General features: G+C 36.1%; 1 protein-coding gene across 4 annotated transcripts in view; it reads right to left on the reverse strand.

Annotated features, from left to right (window-relative positions):
- ASAP2 (ArfGAP with SH3 domain, ankyrin repeat and PH domain 2) overlaps nt 1-23550 on the reverse strand; it is a 260772-nt gene that overhangs the window by 128079 nt on the left and 109143 nt on the right. For all 4 annotated transcript variants that reach the window (XM_056813322.1, XM_056813321.1, XM_007476157.3 and 1 more), the window contains exon 3: nt 17502-17647. In XM_056813322.1, coding sequence (XP_056669300.1) covers nt 17502-17647 — 146 coding nt within the window. The remainder of the gene's footprint in view (nt 1-17501; nt 17648-23550) is intronic.

Genomic DNA, 23550 nt, shown 5'->3' on the forward strand with positions numbered 1-23550 from the left:
TTAGATAAAATACAAGAGCCATGCTGGAAGCAACATAGTGCTGAGAGTGTGAAGGGACTGATTCTCAAGGTGTCTAAAAAGAGAAAATATATAAAAGGAGGGGAAAACTCACCACGGGAATACCCAAAAGAGGCAAGGACATAAGGGCAGCAACTTATATATATATATATATATATATATATATATATATATACATATATATATATAAACACACCTACTTTCCAACTATATACTAGCTTTATGAGAATTGCATAAGCATGCATTATGAGCATCCTTGATGGGAATAGAAAGGCTTTCACAAGCAATATTCCACAAAAGGATAGATTTTTACCATCACACAAGTATCTGAAATGTAAAGAATACAAGGTCCCACTTGTCTTATTGTCTGCAACTCTAAATGAAGGGCTTGCATTAGATCCCTAAGGTTCTTTTCAGGTCTAAAAGTCCTTAATAAGTATGTCAGATAGACTCCAAACACAAATTCTATCAAGAGAAAGAACAAGAGAAAGAGGGGAGGGGGGAAAAGATTCCTGACTAGGGAAAACCATATGGAAACTTAGCAATTATCAGAGCTGCCAAAAAAAATTGCTTTATAAAGAAAAGCTCTTGATTCATTAGAATAAATGTTACCTTTAAAGGTTCTTTTATGACAAAGTATCTCCCATTCATATGTCACTCCAAATATGTGCTAGATAGGCAACTGCAACAGATGCTGGGATGCAAAAACTACAATGAAATAGTCCTTGTCCTCAAGATACTTAAGTTCTATCACATGAAGCAACTTAAACAAACAGGGATAGTCTGTGAATGGAATCAATGAAAGGAACATTCACATTGGCCCTCTCATTTTATAAATGTAGTAGCTTGAAGTCTAGCACTTTTTAAAATTTTGTGTAAATAAGACAGAGTAAGAGATTTATACAAGGGCCCACAAGTAACAGTATCAGTGTCAGAATGTGAATTTAGTTTCTCTCAATGAAAATCCAATGCCCATTCCATCAAATGGATACATGACTCTAAGAGAAAATGGCAAGAGTATAAATTACAAATGAATATACATATATAAATGCATATAAATACAAATTTAAAACAGAATAGAAAATTTAAATGTTTAAAAAGAACAAAGAACAATATAAGAGATCCCAAGAGGAGATCATTTCAGATAAAATCTTATAAAGTATTTTCATATTCTAATAAGAGGTTCATTTATTTGTTTTTTGAAAACTACATTCCCTTACAATCTCCAATTAAGTCCTAACCTCTGTCATATTATGGAGGGGATGTTAGGTTCCAGTAGGCTATACCAACAAAGCACAAAGGTCCTACCCAAGCTGAAAAGTCTTCAAGGACAGATCCAATGAAGAATTGTATGTCTCTAACTGAAGAAGCAGTGTAGCTGATTCAGAGGTTCCTCACCACTTTGGTCATTTTCAGTCACAGCATGACATCTCAAAAAACCATCTACTAAGTCACAGAAGGGTTGCAATTTTCATTCAGCACAACCAGTATTGAAGCTAAGAAATTGTAAATCTTTGAAGCATTAAAGTATTTCCTTACAATAATTCTGTGAAGTAAAGTAGGTTTTATTATTATCCCTATATGAAGTTATGAGAGATTAATAACTCCCCCCAGGTCATGTATTGAATTCAGTGGTAGTCAAAACTAGAACCCAGATCTCCTAATTCCTAGCCTACTAGTGATCCTTCCCAAATACCAGGCTTCCTACTGGGACTTAAGTTTTATGATAATAACACCTTAGGAAAGAGTATTTGAGTAAAAATGCACTCAAATTCAAAGAGAAAGACAAAAAATCAGTTTGAATTTTATTTCCAACTCTGCTACTCACTAACTCTTACTTCTCTCTGAATCTCAATGTTCTCCTTTATAAAATTAGGGTAGATTACATGATTTCTGATGTCCCTTCTAAGTTAAACAGTCTATGATAAATTGCTTTCTGAATCTGTTCCCTCACTAGCGGAATGTTCTGACAAAGCAGGGTAATGAATGAAGAGAAGGATTTGGAGGTATTCTATCTTGTGAGTGGAAAATCCTTTTGCCATCAAAGATGGAAGATAGTTTCCATTTGAAGAAGGAATTGATTTTACACTGAACTAATGCCCCCACCTAAACTTTTGTTACTATCCAAGTTGCTGTTCTCTCCTTTTCTTGAACAAAGCAGGCTGGTCAGATTTTCAGAGAATTTAAAAAATGAAAAGAAAACAGGTCAGTGTTTGTACATTCTTCTCTGCAATATATGAGAAGAAACCTTTTTTTGTGTGTGTGTGACATAGCCACTCCTCAGGAGACTACTGAAACACACAAAACTACACTCACCCATCCACACTCATTCCTACAAAAAGAGCCATCACCAAGCAGATGCTTCCAAAGCTGCCTCTTTGGCAATGGAAGCAGCCTGATAGTTTAATTAAACAGGGGAGGGGGTAGAGCCCACGCAGATCCTCAGTGTTTAACAGAAACTGAAAGATCAGAATGCACCAGCTGGCAGAAACACTGGCAACTTTCACACCAAGGGAAGAAAAAAATGAAACCATTGACCTGGTTTCTGCTTTTAACACCACTTCTCTAGTAGTCACAACTATTTTGATCTTTTGGACTCTGTTGTGGGGGTGGAAAAAAGGTATCTTTTCTCCTCACCATGAATTATGCTTGAAATTTCACAAGACTTAAAGATGTCAATAAAGCCTATGCCAGGGACATAAAGGTAGGAAAAGAACATGAAACTCACTAGATCGCAACTTTATTCTTCTCAAGTCTACAAAACACAGACATCTTTAGCTAAGTCACCAAAAATCCCTGACCAAAAAAGTAAAAGCACTTTTCTAATTTTATCCACTCAAGGAACACTAGACCTAGAGTTAGAAAAGCTAATTTTAAGTCTTAGTCCTGATACTCACTTGCTGTCTGACCCTGGGAAAATTTCTTAATTATTTTGAGCTTCAATTTCCTCAGAAGTCAAATAGGGATAATAATATACTTGTACTATCATTTCACAGAGTTGTCAGGGCACTCAAATGTGATAAAGTATCATACTGGTCTGAATATAGGTCATTAAACAATCCCTCCCCACTCCATAAAACTTCTTTATAAGAAAATTAAATAACATCAACTGTAGGTCATTCTTAGGTTTTATAAATGCCAGACCAAAAGAGAAAATGTGTGGTATACATTCAGATCAATAATGTGGCATATAAATCTCTATATGCCAACCATTATTTTAAGAGTGATCAAGTAAGATCATTTATGTCAAAATACTTTGTAAACTATATTATTTTACTATACAAGATAGTAATCTATATAAGACACATACATTATCTGCCATACTTTGTCTTTGATGAGTTGAACAATAACCAGATTCTATCAAAATGGAAATACTATGATTCAATCACTTTTGAAATGTACACAAACTTCACCAAAAACTTATAGTATTTCCAAAAAATCTTTTCAATTATCATTCTCCAATTATAACCTAGACAAAAGGCAAATGACCACAAAAATGGATGGTCTTGTGCATAAGCAGACTAGACAGCTTGTGATTTCCAACAAATAAATATCTACCTACCTACTCCCCATTGCCTGAAACCTTTTATATTGAACAAAATGTTTTATTTGCCAGTTAAAAGTAAAGTTTAGAGTGCAAATTCACCCTAGGAGAAGTAATTACAGTATTTAAATACAAATAAGCTGATTGGAATCAGAGGCATTCCTGAGAGCAAATTCTGACAGAAGGAGGAGAGCAAAGGCAAGAAACTATAGGGAGAGATGGCTGACAATTGTTGGAGGGGATATGTAAAAAGTGGGACACTAGTGCATAGTTGGTGGAATTGTGAGCGGATCCAAGCATTTTGGAAAGCAGTTTGGAACTATGTCCAAAGGACTATAAAACTGTTTATTCCCTTTGACCTAACAACACCACTACTAGATCTGTATCCCAAAGAGATATTTTAAAAAAGGAAAAGAAAAAGAACCTATATATACAAAAATATTAAGATAGACATCTTGTTAAGGAAGGCAGGGAGAAAGGCAGTTTGAAAAAAAAATAACCCTTACCTTTCATCTTGAAATCAATACTGTGTATTGGTTCCAAAGCAGAAGAGTGGTAAGGGCCAGGCAATGGAGGTTAAGTGACTTGCCCAGAGTCACACAGCTAGGACGTGTCTGACGCCACATTTTAAACCAGGACTCCTGTCTCTATGCCTGGCTTTTAATCCACTAAACCACCTAGCAGTCCCTGAGCAAGACAGTTTTTAAACATCCCCCCCCCCAAAAAAAAACCACAAAAAGCTTTAAAATGTGCATGCTTAAAGGACTAAGTTATTTGTTATTCAGTTATTTGGTAAGTTTACTTATAAGGAATAATTTCCTAATATTGACAAATCAATATGGTGTTACCATAACATACTATAATAAATACTACATTAAATAGTATTTATAATGTTATATTAAATTATTACATAACATATTAATATAGAAATAACATTCTATTAATATGTTAATAAATATACTATATTCACATATGATAATATGTTATATACACTAAAATAAAAGGGGGAAATTATTTCTATTTCTATTTGATGTTCAAGCAAACTATAAACAACTTGGGCAAATCTGGCATAATGGATATAGTGCTAGATTTAAAGTCAGGAAGACCCAAATTCACTAAATCTCTCAAATCTAAATTTCCTCATCTGTAAAATGAGGATTATAATGCCTCTTCAGTTACTACTTCTTCAAGTTACTGCAAGGCTCAAATTAGAGTCTATATTAGGTGTTTTACAAACTTTAAATATCAATTATTTTTACTATCACTCAATGTCCCACAGTATTGTCTTACACACTTTCTGAAGTACCTTGCTTGCTGTTTTAAAGGATCAAAGAATGAAATTTTTATGAAATATGACTATTTGGAAAATAACAGAATAAACTGTTTATCTTCCACATGGACAGAATCAGTTGTTAAGTAAAGGCTAATGGATTCTTCTTTCTTTTCATTGAACAACATTTAGGAAGTATGGGGGAGGCATGGGGAAGCAAAAACCAAATGCAAAGATTAGATAAAGCCCAGTCCCTGCTGGCAGGGAGCTTAGTCTAGCCAGGAGTTAAAGGCTCAAACTGAGATAACAACACACTATTAAGTTCCTTAGAAGATTGCAAAGTGCTATGTGAAGACTGTGGGACAAAGTCTTTACTAACCTGGAGGATTCAGGCGATATTTCGCAGAAGAGGTGGTCTTTTAAATTGATTTTAAAGGACAGGTAGGAATCTAACAGGTGAACAAAGTGAAGGAAGACAATTAAGTGTACAGAGAAAGGGTTAGCAAAGGTTCAGAGGAATAGCAAGGCAGTGTATGGTAAGGGGAGGGAGAAGATAGGAGAAGGGAGCACATCTATAAGATCAGCAGAGCATGAAGGAAAGATAGGACCAGATTGCAGGGGCACTCAATTCCACACAAAGAAAGGATGAACTTAATTCAGGAGCCACCTCTGAAGATTTTTGAATTTTTGTGACCAAATGTATGAATAAGGAAGATTAGTATGGCAACATTCCTGTTTCAAGCATGCCAAAGAACAGGACTACCGAAGTTTCCTCCAATTCTGTGATTTGATGAAAGTAATACAATTCTGGAGCCACAGAGGTACCCAAAGATGTCACACAAAATTCTCCTGTCAACATAGCCATTGCTCCATCTTGGTTCCTCTTTGTTTTTTGTTGTTGTTGCAGATATCACTTTTAAAACTTGAAATAGACATACCAGGCTATGGTCTGTTTTTTCTACAAATCTGACATGTGTTTTCAGTCTCAACTCTATGATACAGGAAAATTCTACAAGCCCTTTAATTTCCATTAAAGGATTTTTACTCTTTAAAAGGGATGATTTGTTGAATGCTTTTACTCTGAATATTCTGCTGCACTCCAGAGAAAGAACTATTGATACAGATCAAAGTATATAGATGTTTCATATCAGAGTATTTAATGTTTTATTTTGGGGTTTTGGTTTGTATGAGTGTGCTTTTACAACAGTGACTAACATGGAAGTATGTTTTGCATGATAATAAAAATAAAATTAAAAAAATCTACAAAATGCCTTAATATCCATGAACGAAATCAAATCTACTCACCAAAAACCATGCCACAAATATAATTCCATTAGCATTCTATTTCTGGAATACTCTTGTATTGTGATATCTCAGGCACACTTGCTAGTCAACAGAATTTTTTTTTAAACCCTTACCTTCCGTCTTGGAGTCAATATTGTGTATTGGCTCAAAGGCAGAAGAGTGGTAATGGGGGGTCAAGTGACTTGCCCAGGGTCACACAGCTAGGAAGTGTCTGAGGCCAGATTTGAACCTAGGATCTCCCATCTCTAGGCCTGGCTCTCAATCCACTGAGCCACCCAGCTGCCCCCATCAACAGAATTTTTACATGTCATTCAAGGAAGGTGAACTCCATTTCATTCATTATCCGTCTATATATACTGCGTAATGCTAAATGACATTCATAAAACTGCTGAAGATGAGAATTTCACCCATTAGTAAAAGAATACCTATGGATTGGGACAATATTAGGTCCTTTATTCTTATAAGAATAGATGATCCATTTAAATCCTATTATGATGCATCCCTTGTAGCACGGAGGTAACTGGGTTTTTAAAAGTTATGCCAGCAGAGCTCCAGTTCTGGAAAATTATATTAAATTGGAAGGACTGTGAGTATGGCATAACTTTTAAAAACATAAGTTGTGTGTCAATCATCCAAGGACAAAACTAAATTCAGGAAGCTTTATCACCTGAACATTTGCTACTAAGTGATATATTGTCTTAAGCATACAATTTATAAACTATCTTTTGAGGCATAGAAGGATTATTATTTGCATCAGTGAAAAGAGAACTCACACAGATAAAGTTATATGTCTTTTAGCTACTAAAGAAGAATGAAGACAAAGAAAATAAAAGACAAACAGAAATCAAGGTTTTGAGAACAGACAAAAACCTAGATTTCACAAAATAGGAGTAACACATGCTTAACTAAAAGGGGAAAGTATCCTACTATTAATCTACTTATACTGACATTCCATTCCTAGATGGGAATATAGTTGTTGGCGTTCCCTCCCCAAATGCCATTTATTCTGTTTATTTTGCATTTACTCATGAGTAAACATGTTTATACAAATTTATATACATATGTGTACACATACACACATCCTAGTAGAATGTAAGTTTCTTGAGGGAAGATACTGTTACTTTTTTCTCTGTAGCTTCACCACCCAGATCATAAGAGACACTCAGTAAATGCTTGCTGATTAATTTTCTTTCCCATATCTATGGCAAGCAATGCAATTCCACAGGGAAGACAACAGGATGGAAATGTAAGTGACATCAATTTTAATTTCATCCTTATCAGACTATTTTCTCAGGCTCTGAGTACCCAATGGAAAACAAGAAGAGATAATCTTAACTGCTTTAACAAATCAAAGTCATAAGAAAACACTTTGCCAGGGCTACTATCATTAAAATTTATGAGGTGAAGACACCTTCTCATTACTCAAATTTTAATTCTGGAAGGCAGTTTATAAAGCAGATAGCCTCCCCTGATTATTTTTGCTATCTCTGCCACTGAATCCTCTTCTGCACCCCAAGGTTGAGAATATGTACCTCAAAAGCTGACCTGATAGGTAACAACTAGCTGAATCTTAACTCCAAACTTAAATAAGACCTTTTTTTTTGCTCCTGTTCCTGTAAATACAACTTTTGTGTTTTTTAAAATTAAGAACTTAATCGTATGAATAAACATTAACATTTCAATGCCCAAAGAAAAAAAACAAATAAAAAGAATTGTACATAAAATTGTGAACTTCTGCTTTGGTTTGGTTTATTTTCCCCATGTACTGTTTTAAAAAAAAAATTAATTCAAATTTAATGTTGCAGTTCCAGCTGTGCTCTAATCTAATTTTGAACTTCCTTTTATTCTTTTCTGTTTATTTTTTAAAGATAATTCATTGATGGCCTTTCCTTGCTTTGTTAATATAATTATCACTATCCTTCTACTCTATCCCCTCCCAGAAAATGAACAAGAAAAGCCTTCTCTTATCGTGAAAATAGTAAGAAAAGCATTTTCACACACTGGAAATATCTAATCATCATCATTTGCAAAGCACTTAAAAAAACTCATTTTGTTCTCACAATAACTCTGAAAGGTATATTTTTGTTATTCCCATTTCACAGATAAGAAAGTTGAGGCAGATTGAAATTAAGTGACTTTGCACAAGGTAACATAGTTAGTAAATGTTTAAGGCTAGATTTGAACTCCGGTATTCCTGACTCCAGACCAATTGATCTATACACAGCATTACATAGCTAACATACTTGTGTCAGAAAAAGTATGCCTCATCCTAAATCTTGATTTTATCACCTCTACAAATCCATCATCAGTTTTCCTGAGCTCTAAACGGTCAACTGGAGTTCTGAAGTTTTTCCACTGTTGTTTCACTTCATTCATTTTTCAGATTACGTTCAATTTACATAATATCAGTTTATGCAAGTTCTTGTAGGTTTCTCAAAATCCATCCCTTTCATCATTCCTTATGGCCCAATATGGAATCACATTCATAGACTATAACTTGAGTCATTCCCCAGTTGATAGGGTACCCACTTTGCCTCTTTACCATAACAAAAAGAATGGCTCTAAACATTTTTGCACATCAGTCTTTTCTCTCTTTATTCTCTTTGAGATAGAAGCCTAGAAATGTACTCTACTGGGTCAGAGGGCATGTGTAGGGGAAACTAGATGGCTCAGTGGATAGAAAGCAAGATCTAGATACAGGAGGTCCTGGATTCAAATCTAGCCTCAGACATTTTCTAGCTCTGTGACCCTGGACAAGTCACTTAATCCCCATTGCCTAGTCCTTAGCACTCTTCTGCCTTAAAACCAATATACTGGTAATACCACAGTAATGATTCTAAGACAGAAGGTAAGGATTTTTTTTTTTACAGGGGTGGAGTGGGGTTTGTATAACTCAGTGATTCTTTAGATACAGTTCCAAAATACTTTTCAAAGCATTGTTGGATTAGTTGGCTCCACACATATCAAACCAGTGTTCCTGTGTTCCCACAGTCCCTCCAACTTCTAGGGGGAGTAGGGTTCATTTTTCCAATTTGATCTGCATGAGATAGAACACCAGAGTTGTTTTTAGCTAGCATCTATCTTATTTTAGTGATTTGGAGTATTTTTCATATAACTTTTGAAAGGTTGGATTTCTTCCTTCAAAAACTGCCCATTTAAATCCTTTCCCCATTTATTTAGTGGGGAACTACTCTGGTTCTTTTGTATCAGTTTCTCATATACCTTGGATATCAAACCTTTGTCAGAAAAATGGGGTATATAATTTTTCCCAGTTAACTATTTCTCACTGAAATTGAAATGCACTGATTTTGTCTATGTAGAAAATTTTCCATTTTATGTTTTGTGACCTTCTCTATGCTTTGTTTGGTCAAGAACTCTCCCTCTATCCATAGTTGTAAAAGGTTATCTCCTTCCAAAATTCATCAATTTGTTGATGATAGGACCTTTTATATCTAGCTGACCATGCTCTTTCACCTGCATCTTTTTCCAATTTACCACAGGGCACATATTGTTGTTCCCCTCAACCCCATTTTACACAATTTCATGGCCTCTTAGGAATCCTAAGAATCTTATGAAAGGTTTTTACACAGATTTTTAAAAATCAGTTTTCTTGTTCACCTAGCTTTAAATAATTTCATTTCATCTTATTTTATTTTGTCTTGTTTTCTATGTCTATCAGCTTCCCCAACCTATTGCTTTTGGGACTGTAATCAAGCCAACACTACTAATGGTTCCTGCAAAAACAGGTCAGCCCACTGCCCCACTCCATCCTTGCAATCTCACAAATCTAAACCTCTTTCCTGACCCCTGCTCCCTTATATATGTTATTTTCCTGTACTAGAATGTGGAGATAGCTAGGTAGCTCAGTGTATAGAGTGCTAAGCTTGGAGTCCAAAAGACTTGAGTTCAAATTCAGCCTCAGACACTTGCTCTCTATGTGACTATGGGTAAGTCACTTAATCTCTGGTGGCTCTCTGGATAGAATGCTGAGCCCAGAGTTAGGAAGACCCGAGTCCAAATCCAGACTCATATACTCACTAACTTCTTGACTCTGGGCAAGCCATTAAACCTCTGTTTATCTTAATCCATTGGAGAAAGAAACAGCAAGCCACTCTAGGTTTTTACCAAGAACACCCCATACTGGGTCATGAAGGGTCAGACATGACTGAACAATAATAACAATAATATTAGCGTGTAAGCCCATTGAAAAACAGAACTGCTGCTTTCTTCTTTGTATCCCAAATACTTAGCACAATTCATGACATGTAATAACAAGCACTTATTATATGGGCTTTTTTTTTACTCATTCATTCATTCATTCATTCATTCATATTCTATTCATTATTGAGAACAGAAAGGCTACAGGTAGAACACAATCCACCAGACTCCAGTTCTCTGTTTTATCTCTACTACTTACTACTTTCAAATCACAGTTAATGTTTTACCTTCTTTGAAGGAAATTAAAGAAGACATTGCTAGAGTTATGTTTATTAAAATGAAAAAAAAAGTCTATCAATTGCAATTCTCTAACAAACATTTACAGAAAATAACAGAATCAAGAACTTTAAAAGATCTGCTTGCAGGTAGGTAAATAATTAATCCTATTTTACAAACCAAGGAACCCAAGATCCAAACAATGACTTCCTCAAGGCCATATAGCTATTAGAACTAAGTGCAATGAATGAAAGTTGGATCAGATGTACACTGGGGTCTCTTCCAACTCTAAATTCTGTGTTTCTGAAAATAACTGGTTTTCAAAATGTTGATCCCCAGGTGCTATAAATTACCAAAATGCTTTCTTTCTTAGGTCTTAAAGGAATTCATAATTAAACATTTGCTACAGGAGAAATAAATACACAAAGAAATTTCCACAAAGAACAAGAAATAGAAGGAAACTTAAATATCATTTAGTTGAATCTGCTCATTTTACAAGTAAGGAGATGAAGACCCAGAAAATGGAAGAGATTTGCCCCAGGCCACACAGGTTAATATCAGTAGCAGAAGTGGTATTCAAATCCGTAACTTTTCACTTTAAATCTCCAGCAAACTACTTTCATTTTCATTGTCACAAGGAAGGAATGAAGGAGAATTCTATCCAAACTTGCAGCTCAGACACTGCTAATGCATACAAAGTGACCTGCTGGGAAGAAACATCTTTCCAAGGCCATTTACCATCCCATCAGGAACCTACTGTGTCTAGTAGTCTCTAAGGTAAGAGACTACCATAACACAATGGTACCATGTTTGACAAATTTCTAAGGCAAGTTTAATTCAGAAAGCAAGTGTTTAATTTCTCTTTTAAAAATCCTCAGATTTCATTAACAACATAGCAATGGGTTCGAATCAAGAACACATGTAATACCCAGTGGAATCATGCGACGGCTATGGGGGGTGGGGAGGAGGAAAAGAAAATGATCTTTGTCTTTAATGAATAATACTTGGAAATGATCAAATAAAATATTATAAAATTTAAAAAAAATCCTCAGATTTCACAGTGATTTTATCCAAAAATTTTATAATAGTCAACTTCTTTTTCTATTTTCCAATCATCTTTTCTAAAATGATAGTGTGAATACTTCAAACTTATTGTATCTACCAAAAAAGCTGAAAAACCCAAAATAGAGGTACTAAAAAGAGCAGACAGTGAGAATAATAAAAATAGAACAACTTGAATTTATAAGCCTTCTTTAATTTTTTTGTGGGTTCCTTTAAGGTTCTAGATATTTTTTCTTTAAAAAAAAAAAACCTCCTACCATTTTTATTTTTGTGGTTTATTACCAACTCATTGTCCTCAGCAGTACCAACAACTGACATATCATCTCTGCCCAGACATATTATCATCACCCTGGGTATTCAAAAATGGCAAACAGCAAGGGTCAAGCAATATCCCATTAACAATGACAACCCACCATTCCATTGTTCTTAAAGATTACAAAGCAATTTCCTCTCAGTATCCCTTTTATGTATATAGTGAAAGTACTGCTATTTCCATTTTACAGATAACACCACTGGGACTTAAGAGGGGTTAAATGACCTGCTAATATGTGCCAAAAATGATCTAACCAGGATTTCAGAAAAAAAAATGATCATAGGGTGGATGGGCACTTCCTTCCACTAAAAGAAACTGCAGTCCTTCTTTGTTTCATCAGAATTTTATGAACTGCTAAAGTCCCCAAAATTTATCTCTCTATTGATAAAAATCTTCCCAAATTTAGTTAATTTAGTTCTAAAACGATATTCATATATTCAGCCACCAGAGACACATGAGAAGTAGCACCAACCTGGAAGTTTTCAAGAACCTAAGGTGACACACATGTCATAAATTTTAGTAGTATTATCCAGAAATAACTTAAGGGAAATTTTTTTGGTAATCTTAGTAAAAAGGAAAAAGAAATTTAAGCTATTCATCGCCACACTCTCATAAATTAGAAAAATCATTTCCAGTTTAAAGATGGGAGAAGCAAGGGCAGAGAAAAAAATCAAGGCCCTTGCTTCAGCTCTTGCAATGAATCAGCAGCTGGGCAGCCTTGTTTTTCCCCCTTCTCATTCTTAATTAATAATACATTATGTTCCCTCTCTTGTGCCCTTTTGAGAGACTTGTAAGCCACTACCATCATTCCAAGAATGAAGAGCTATTCATTCCCTTGGTCCAAGCATCCTGACAGGATAAGAGAAAGAGACACTTGTTTGCAGCTACAGATGAAAAGATGGGCACAGACCACATTAACAAATGGCTGACCTGGTCATTTTTGACCTTTATAGGAGAAATCTGGCAGGAGCAAACAAGAAAAAAGAATTGCGGGGAAGATGCACAAGTGTACACTTCACTTGTGAAATGCAACACCCAGTCAAGATCACAACAAGTACTGTAATGTTTTAGTCCTCTCCAATAGAGCAATAAGAAGGGTAAACAGCAAAAGGACAGTTTTCAGAGAAAGCCTATTTGTCCTAAGGCAAGCTAAACTCAGGACATTTGTATAGATTTTATTATCAAATTACATCTCATAGTGATGGAGGAATAACAGATGGGTGGCATGAAAGCCTCCACATACAATGGAAGGATATTTAATGGAGAATTTGTGGGAGAATACATATAGGAAAAAAAACAGAAAGAAATAATGTGAATAGGTAGCAATGTTAATTTGTGGAGCAATGTACCTCAATGAGATCCCACTTCCACTGAAATACCAAAAGATATCTTAGGAGAAAAAGAAATTAAAGGTATTAAAATAGGTAATGAGGAGTCCAAGCTATCACTCTTTGCAGATGATATGATGGTCTATGTAAAGAATCCTAGAGAATCGACTAAAAAAATAGTGGAAATAATCAACTTTAGCAGAGTTGCAAGATACAAAAAACCCCCACATAAATCATTAGCATTTCTATATATCTCCAACACATCTCAGCAGCAAGAGTTAGAAAGAGGAATTCCATTTAAAATCACCCTAGACAATATAAAATACTTAGTAATCTATCTGACAAGACAAACACAGGAACTATATGAACACAACTACAAAACACTCTCCCCACAATTAAAACTAGATCTAAATAATTTGAAAAACATTAATTGTTCATGGTTAGGATGAGCTAACATAACAAAAATGACAATCCTACCCAAATTTATTTAGTTATTTAGTGCCATACCCATTGAACTACCAAAAAGCTTTTTTTACTGAATTAGAAAAAAAATAACAAAGTTTATTTGGAAGAACAAAAGATCAAGAATATCCAGGGAAATAATGAAAAAAAATGTGACAGAAGGTGGCCTAGCAGTACCAGATCTCAAACTGTACTAGAAAGCAGTGGTCATCAAAACAATATGGTACTGGCTAAGAGACAGAAAAGAGAATCAGTGGAATCGACTTGGGTTGACCTTAGCAAGACAGTCTATGATAAACCCAAAGATCCCAGCTTTGGGGACAAAAATCCACTATTTGATAAAAACTGCTGGGAAAATTGGAACACAGTATAGGAGAGATTGGGTTTGGATGAACATTTCACACCCTACACCAAGATAAACTCAGAATGGATGAATGACTTTAATATAAAGAAAGAAACTACAAGTAAATTAGATGAACACAGAATACTATACTTGTCAGATCTTTAGGAAAGGAAAGATATTAAGACCAAGCAAGAGTTAGAAAAAATTACAAAATGTAAAATAAATAATTTTGATTACATTAAAAAGGTTTTATACAAAGAAAACCAATGCAACCAAAATTAGAAGGGAAGCAACAAACTGGGAAAAATCTTCATAACAAAAACCTCTGACAAAGGTTTAATTACTCACATTTATAAAGAGCTAAATCAATTGTACAAAAAAAATCAAGCCATTCCCTAATTGATAAATGGGCAAGGGGCATGAATAGGTAATTTTCAGATAAAGAAATCAAAACTATTAATAAGCACATGAAAAAGTGTTCTAAACCTCTTATAATCAGAGAAATGCAAATCAAAAGAACTCTGAGTTACCACCTCACCCAGCAGATTGACTAACATGACAGCAAAGGAAAGTAATGAATGTTGGAGGGGGTGTGGCAAAATTGGGACATTAATGCATTGCTGGCGGAATTGTGAATTGATCCAACCATTGTAGAGGGCAATTTAGAACTATGCCCAAAGGGTGCTAAAAGACTGCCTGCCCTTTGATCCAGCCATAGCACTACTGGGTTTATAACCCAAAGATATAATAAGGAAAAAGACTTGTACAAGAATATTCATAGCTGCGCTCTTTGTGGTGAAAAAAAAATTGGAAAATGAAGGGATGCCCTCTGATTGGGGAATGGCTGAACAAATTGTGGTATATGTTGGTGATGGAATACTATTGTGTCCAAAGGAATAATGAACTGGAGGAATTCCATGTGACTGGAATGATCTCCAGGAACTGATGCAGAGTGAAAGGAGCAGAACCAGGAGAACATTGTACATAGAGACTAATACACTGTGGCACAATCGAATGTAATGACTTCTGTATTAGTAGCAATGCAAGGATTCAGAACAATTTGGAGGGATGTATGTAAAAGAACACTATCCACATTCAGAGGGAAAACTGTGGGAATAGAAACACCAAAGAAAAACAACTGCTAGACACATGGGGCAATGGGGATATGATTGAGGATATAGACTCTAAAATGATCACGCTAGTGCAAATGTCAATAATATGGAAATAGGTTTTGATCAAGGACACATCTAAAACCCAGTGGAATTGGGTGCTGGCTATGGGAGGGATTGGGGGGAGGTGAGGGAAAGAACATGATTCATGTAACCAAGGAAAAATATTCTAAATTGACTAATTAAATAAAACTTTCAAAAAAAATCTTAGGATCTCAGGATCATAGATTCAAAGCCAGTAGTAATCTGAAAAGTCCATTTCATCCAGTTTTTTTACACATCTCATCCATTCTTTTATAGATAAGAAAAATCGAGATCAAGAGAGTTTTGGAATTTGAGCCCAGGTCTTCTAAAAATATCAGACTAATTGTTTTTTTCCCCCTACTGTATCAACTATTAGATAAAGTTAAAGGTCTTGCACAAATTTTAAAGTAATATAAAATTTAGTGTGTGTGTGTGTGTGTGTGTGTGTGTGTGTGTATGTGTGTGTGTGTGTGTATGTGTGTGTGTGTGTGTGTGTGTGTGTGTGTGTGTGTATGTTTTCATATTTTATTTTATTTTTGGAAATTGGGTCTCTGTCACCCACGCTGGAAGTCAGCAGGCACTTATAGGCTTATTCCCAAAGCTGCCTGGAACAAAAGCTCTAACTTGTTCTACTTTCAACCTGGGCCAATTCAACCCTTCTTAGGCAGTCTAATGACTCCTCTTCCCTCTTAACCTCAAATCCCCACCTTCTGTGTGGTTCAGCATAATAATTCCAGAAAGCAGAGATGCCCAGTTGGTTTTGGCACTTCCACAGCTCATAATGCCCACATTCAAGTGGTCCTATAAGTCTTAACCCTCTCCAGTAGCAAAGGATGCAGTTGTAGGCCATCATGTCCAGTCCATTTTTCATATTTTACATCTTTAAAATATAAGGAGCCAGAAGGACACCATTTCTCTAATCTCTATACCTGGGAATACAAGAGATCTTTTATATTTTCATAGCCTTAATAAAAAGTAATCCTACATTCCAAAGATTGTGACATTTATTAAAGAAAGGCAATATGGCATGGTGACCTAGCTGTGTATTCAGGAAGATCTGGGTTCTATATCTGGCTCTAAAAGATATCAGCTGGATGATCACATGGAAAATCTCATAACCTTTCAGTGCCTCAAGCAATTTTTTCAGATTATACATTACAGATGAATGGCTGATCCGTATCAGTGGAAGTTTTCATGATAGAGTTTACTATACTGATGAAATCACAAGTTGAGACCAAAAAAAATTTTTTTAATCTGATATAAATAGGAAAATGACTACCTGACAATCCTTCCCAAGAGAAAAATCTCTACCATTTAGATATAGGCTACTAAAATTAAAGCCAAGGATGCTATAGAGCTTTCAACAGAATAAACTCACACACACACACACACACACACACACACACACACACACACACACACCCCTTTTTGAGTCCTAAAGCTATCTATTTTCCAGAGTCTGTTGATAAATAATAATATTGTTGTTGTTGATGAAAACAACAATAGCTGGCATTTCTATATTCCTTTTAGTCCTCCCTCCCCCTTTTAAAAAAAACTCTTACCTTTCATCTTAGAATCAATGCTATGTCTTGGTTCCAAAGTGGAAGAGAGGTACTGGTTAGGCAGTGGGGGTAAGTGACCTGCCTGAGGTCCCACAGCTAGGAAGTGTCTGAGGCTATATTTGAAACCAGGATCTCCCAATGCTACACCTAACTCTCAATCCACTGGGTCACCTGCCTGCTCCATGTTGCTATAAGTTTTTCAAATGCTTTTCTTATTGTATCCTCCCAATAATCCTAGGTGGTGGATATTATTATTACTCTCATTTTTCAGATGAGGAAACTGAGGCAGGCAGCGGTTACATGACTTGTCCAAGGTTACAGAGTTATTAGATGTCTGAGAACAGATATGAATTCAAGTGTTCCTGATGACAGGACCGGTGCTGAATCTACTGTACCTAAACCCATTATCACAAACATATTGAAAGTTAAAATTTTATTGTTTTAAGATATTCTAGTATTTTAGATATTAAGTATTCTATTAATTGTTAGTAATTCTAAGATAATTCAGTGTTTTTAGAAAATGTAATTATTCTATGTCATAAGTATAAATCACTCAACATATTTCTAATATGTGAAGATAACTTTTACTGAACTTACTTTTCAGTTAAAATAATTCTAAGATTGTCAGTTTATCTCAAAGATTGGCAATCCACTCATAAGCTCTTACCAGGTTCTTGAAAAGTGCAGTCAATTCCTTTGTAAACACTGAAAACTTCAGGAATGCACTTCCTAAATCTGGATCATCTCTGCACACACAATTGCCACCAAATTTCTCCAAGGCTTGTGTATACTGTTCTTCATTTTCCACGTGTGCTTTAAAAACAAGGAGATATCACACCATTACTGGGAGCAGCAACACAGTACAAATGCTTTTGAGCAAAGATTCACTTGGGGGTGTTGGGGTGGAGATTCTATTTGTTTTTTGAAAACAAAGCCATGAACACATTACAAAGAATGAACAAACCCTCCATGAAAACAGGCTGCCCCTAACAAAAAGAACTCTTAACCCCTACTTAGGTGCCAGAAACCCACCAGGAAGCCAAGAGACACAGACAGATAAGAACAACACAAGACAGGAAAAGGCTAAGACATCAAGTTCATTACAACAACCTATTGCTGCTTCAGGATGTGATTGTCCATACTCAGAATACTTGCATAAATTTTATGACCACATAATTCTAGAAGAGCCTCCTTTGGTCAAGTGATGGCAAAAGTCTCAAGAGTCAAGTTAACTGACTAGTAGCTATTTCAATAATTATACTGGAAGGAAGGGGAGGGGAAAAGGTTAGGACCTTTCACGTTCCAAGCAATGACAAAGCTCTTCCTAGAAACTCAACAATAAAAACTCTGTTCTTCTCTGCCCAGATCATGGCTATTTCAAGCCCAAGGAAACAGCATAGTCACTTCTCCCTTCTGTGGAAGAGCAGGCACTGATGCTCTGGGAATTAAACAATAGGAATCCTTATACCAGAGTTCAACACATCTCAAGGTCCAAGGATGTTATGGTACTTGGACAGTTTCATGAAGGTCCAATCCCATCCCAAACTACAGAAGCAGTTGGTTAGTCGACAAACATTTAATAAGTATCTGCCAAATGTCAGGCACTATGCTAAAATCTTAGGATATAAAGGAAAGCAAAAATAGTCCCTGTCCTCAAAGAGCTTGAAGTCAAATGGGGATGATAACATGCATATAACTACATACAAATAAGATGCATACAGGATGAATTGGTAATCATCTCAGAAGATCTCAAAGGGAAGGAAGGCCCTAGGATTAAGGAGGTTTGGGAAAGGTTTCATTTGAAAGGAAGGACTTAGCTGAGACTTTAAGTCAGCAAGGTGGCCAGTGTCTGGATCGTAGATCATGGAGGGGTTGGGGGTGAGGAGGTAAGGGGTAAGAAACCTGGAAAGAGTGGAAAAGAGTACCCAGTACTAAACAGTGGTTCAGTCCAAGAATGCTAAAAGCCCTTATAGGATCATAGATTTAAAGATGGAAAGGTCTTTAGAAATCATCTAGTCCTACCCTTTCATTTTGCAGATGGGGAAACTAAGACCAAAGAAAGTAAATGACATGCTCAAGATTACATAAGTATAAAGAAGCAGAGACAGGATTTGAAACTCACTTTAAATCCAGTGTCTTTCCCAAATACTATTGTGTTCCCTCTTTGCCAGTCCTGTTTTGTTTTGTTTTTTTAACCCTTACTTCTATCTTAGAATCAATACTTTGTATTGGTTCCAAGTGGAAAAGACCATGCAATGGGGATGAGGAGACTTATCAGGATCATACAGCTAGGAAGTGTCTGAGGACAGATTTGAACCCTGGACCTTCTGTCTCCAGGCCTGGCTCTCTATACGCTGAGCCACCTACTTGCCCCAATCCCCCACCCTGGTTTTGATATTACTCTCTGAAGATAAAAAAGAAGATGGATAAGAAGCGAAGGAGTGATGGTGGACCACCAGGACTTTCTTCCACCACTTCTATGTTGTATATGATTTAGGGTGCATAATAGCTAAATGTTCAGTTTCCATTTTTGAACTTTCTATTCTGATTCTTCCCAATCTTTCAGCAGATCCTCAGAGATACTACCAAAAAGAGCACTTGTGAGGAAAGGATTTTGTAGATCATAAAGCAATTTATAAATATTAGTTATTATAATTTTTGCCATAAGTTGCACTGATAGCTAGAAGCCTAGAACCCAGATCTCCTGATTTTTTATGCAATGTTCTTTCTCTCCTATACAAAAATTCAAATACATTATCCAGAGAAGCTTTTGACTACTTTGAGACCGTGACACCATGTCTTCCCTTGACTATAAAGGTCTAGAAAATAGCCTCTATGAGTGGGCCTGAATTCTCTCCCAGGGAAAATAAAAATCAGTATCCATTCTAAACCTAGCTTCCTGGACCTTACAATGGAGACCAGGATGGGGGTAATGGGGCCACTGAAATGCACATTTGTGTTTGGAGATCACTTAGGACAGTAGTACCAGACTCCCAGGACCCTTCATGACTGCATATAGTACAAAAGGCTTAGGAAAAGCCTCTGACCTTGACCTTCAGTGATACACTAAGGCCTGAGGGGATTCTCAAATGTATCTGGTTAGCACAGAGTAAATTAGTCTTGGTACTTATGTCCTCTACTTTTAGGCTTTTGGCATCCATGCACAAATAGGATAAATTAAGCAACTGTTAAGAGACAAAATCCCATCAATTAAATCTGAAGAGGGAATCCAAAGAGATGAAAAAGGAATTGGGAAACAGCCTGGCATAATAAAAATGATCGTGAATTTAGAATTGGAGGACATGATGTTATAACATAGTTTTGTGATCTTAATAAAACTTGGTCCTTGGTCATTTCTTATCTTAACTCTCTGTTTCTTCATCTGCAAATTGAGAGGTCAAGAGGAGATATTAATGATGATAGTGATAGTAGGAGTAGAAGTAGTAGTAATAGTGGCAACTAGCCTTTCTAGCACTTTAAGTTTTGCAAAATATTTTACAAATATCTAATTTTATCCTGACAACAACCCTGAGAGGCTGGTACTATCATTATCCCTATTTTACAGATGGAGAAAATGAGGTAGGCAAAGGTTATGTGACATGTCCAGAGTCAGACAGCCCAAGTGTCAGCGGCTGGATTAAATTTTTTTAAATGTCCAATACACTACCCCCTTGGACACCTAACTCCTCTAAGGTCTTTGCTTTCTTCAGTACTCTGAATCCTATGATTCTGATGATGTGGGTTCAAATTCTGCTTTTGCTACTGTGTAACCCTGAGTCAGTCAGAACCTCTCTTGGAATCAGTGGTTTCATCTGTAAAATGGAAATAAGCATACCTCTTTTATATATACCACAAGATCTAATGAGAACCAAATATGACAGCTATCACTGAAATATTGTGGTTCTTTGTATTCACCATTGTGTGCTATACAATATAAATCAATGCCAAGCCAAATTACAGTTAAGTACGCTGGGCAGTACAATGGAAACAAGAAATCAGACTTATACACATCAACATACAAAATTAAACTTAGCAAAAATTGTTTATAGCATTTTTTAAATTGTTGGTTTGTTCTATCAGAGGGTCCACATATGTTTATCACTTGTTTACAAGCACCTGCATATTGTTTACTACATCATACCATACGAGTGTTTATCTGATTATTGAAAAATAACAAAAATAACAATTATTGAAAAATAACTCACTCAAAACATTTCGATCACAAAATGGAGTTTTAAAACAAAACAGAGTCAATTATGCCAAGCTAACACATTTAAACAGCCATGAGGAAGTCATGGATGAGGTAAAACTAGATCTGGAATTCTTCCACTTGTTCCAGAATCACTCTTAGCCAGTCTTCCACAATCCAACCCAATTACTTATATAAGAGTAGATTGCAAGAATTTTCATTTTCCTCCCATTCTTATCAATGGCCTGTCATCTTTTGTCTGGTGTCAGGATTCACTTTGCCATAATACTTTTTTCTTCTTGCAGAGCCAACTCCAAGATTTTGATTGCTTGTACCACCTCTTAGTAATGCTAAAGCACTTTTTGTGTTGTTATAATTAAGTTCTGTTGTCACTTAATCAGATGAAAAGGTTGTATCCTTGACTTATAATTGGGAATATTTAGGAAGGAAGGAATGTGTATTCTGTGCTTCTAAGTCAGGGCATAGTGGATGGTATTCTCTACCACCAGGCTAGCAACATTCTTCACCCTCTTTCTGGGAATGTGAGAAATTTGTACTCTATTGTGAGATGTTGTTATTGAGGGCTCAAGGATGGAGAAAATCCAGTTCTCAATTGGTGTGATTTTAAATGGGTGGTTTTTCTAGACCATAGAGACTTCCTTATTGCTAGCATAAGGTCCTTAAATATTTCCACCCAGTCTGACTTATTACAGAATATCTGACTAATGAAGATTAAGTTTTCATTTGAGGCTAGAGAAAATCCAGTACCATTAGTTTACATTCCCAGAGCGAATGCCTTTGTGCTGCATAGACTATGTCTTTGGCAGCAATTCTCATCACCATTAAATGGTGGCTGCCCCAAATCACATCATGATCAAGTGAGATTTTTACTCAGGACCAGGCAGGGTTTGTCATGTAAGGCATGCTAAGGAGATCTGTTTTCATAGCCTTTATTATGCCATTTCATTTGGTGGCAATCGGCTATGATTTCAGAAACTGGTTATCCCTTTGTAGAAGAAAGAGAATCCTTGATGGTCTCCTTTTGGTCTTTACTCACTTGAGGGAGATACTCAAAGTATATTTCAAGGTCAAGAGGATTACTGATGAGATTATCATAGTTTTCCAAGTTTTAACTATAGCTCCATCTACTAGCGCATTCAGAAATATTCAAAATCTTATGGACAATGTCACTGTTCTTGAGTTTGGCCTTAGATATTCTAGCCTGGCATTAGGAGATGTCCCAGAGAGCAAAATCACATATGACAGAAAGCCTCTGTCATCCTTACTGGTCCAGCTATCCAGGATCCTATGCCTCATCAATTTCTTTTATTTGCTAGGTGGTACAAGGAATAGAATGCTGGGTCTAGTGTCAGGAAAGCTTGCAATCAAATGTGACACACAGATGATTATTGGCTATGTGATCCTGCTAAAATCACTTAAGACCTATTTGCCTCAGTTTTCTCAACTGTAAAGTGGGGACAATAATATCACCTACCTCCCAGAGTTGTTTTGGGGAGCAAACAAGATAAATCATCATAGAAGTGGTTAGTGTGGTGCCTGGCATACTGTAAGTTCTATATAAGTGCTAGCTTTTTAAAAGAATATTGGTTCTGTGGCAAGGGCAAGATCAATTCCTCCTTTGTGCCTCCGTAGATATGAGGTCACATCAAATCAAGGGTATTCATTGATATCTCAGGACCCTGAAACATGTATTTGTTCTTTATTAAATAAGTATTGAACATGTCAAGCACCCACCATGAGGCTTTAGATGTGTTACCAGTGATGTTCTAGAAAGTACCACCATTCATTTTTTAGAGTTCTGCCCACCTACTGTGGCATTGTTTTGTCCAGATTGAGTTTTCATCTTTAAAACCTAATGGAGGGTCAGTTAGATGACTTAATGGATAGAGTCAGGCCTGGAGACAAGAGGTCCTGGGCTCAAATTTGGCCTCAGACATTTCCAGCTGGGTGACCCTGGATAAGTCACTTAACCCCAGTTTCATAGCCCTTACTACTTCTCAGCCTTGGAAACTAAGGCAGAAAATATGAGTTAAAGAAAACCATGGAAACTTTTAAAGAAAACCATAAAAGAACACCATGGTTCTTTTTTATTTAAAAGCACATCATGGTAAAAAATCATTTAAAAGCCCCATGAAGAATTATAACAAATTCCTTAAGATCTCTCAATAAGTGATGACTGCTCTTCATGATGCTTGGGCAATTCTAGACAAGGTTGGGGTAGAAAAACTATGGAGTTACTGAGAAAGAGAAGGCCAAGTTGTCATTGGAATGGGTATGCAAAGGGTGGATAAGATGTAAATTCTGAATCTTGGCACATCTTAAAAGGAAGTTGTTCATGATGATAGTGATTTGTAAGATAGCTATCCTGAAATGAATGCTGTTGGGGATAGAAGATTGTAATCACTAAATGTCAATGCAAATGAGTTCTTCCTTTAAGCGTTCCCATGATGAGGTTTCCTCTTCATGGTATGGGTAATCCCAGTAGTTATGAGTTGGTAAAAGAGAG

The sequence above is a fragment of the Monodelphis domestica genome, chromosome 1, assembly GCF_027887165.1.
Source record: "Monodelphis domestica isolate mMonDom1 chromosome 1, mMonDom1.pri, whole genome shotgun sequence".
In the NCBI taxonomy this organism is placed as follows: Eukaryota; Metazoa; Chordata; class Mammalia; order Didelphimorphia; family Didelphidae; genus Monodelphis; species Monodelphis domestica.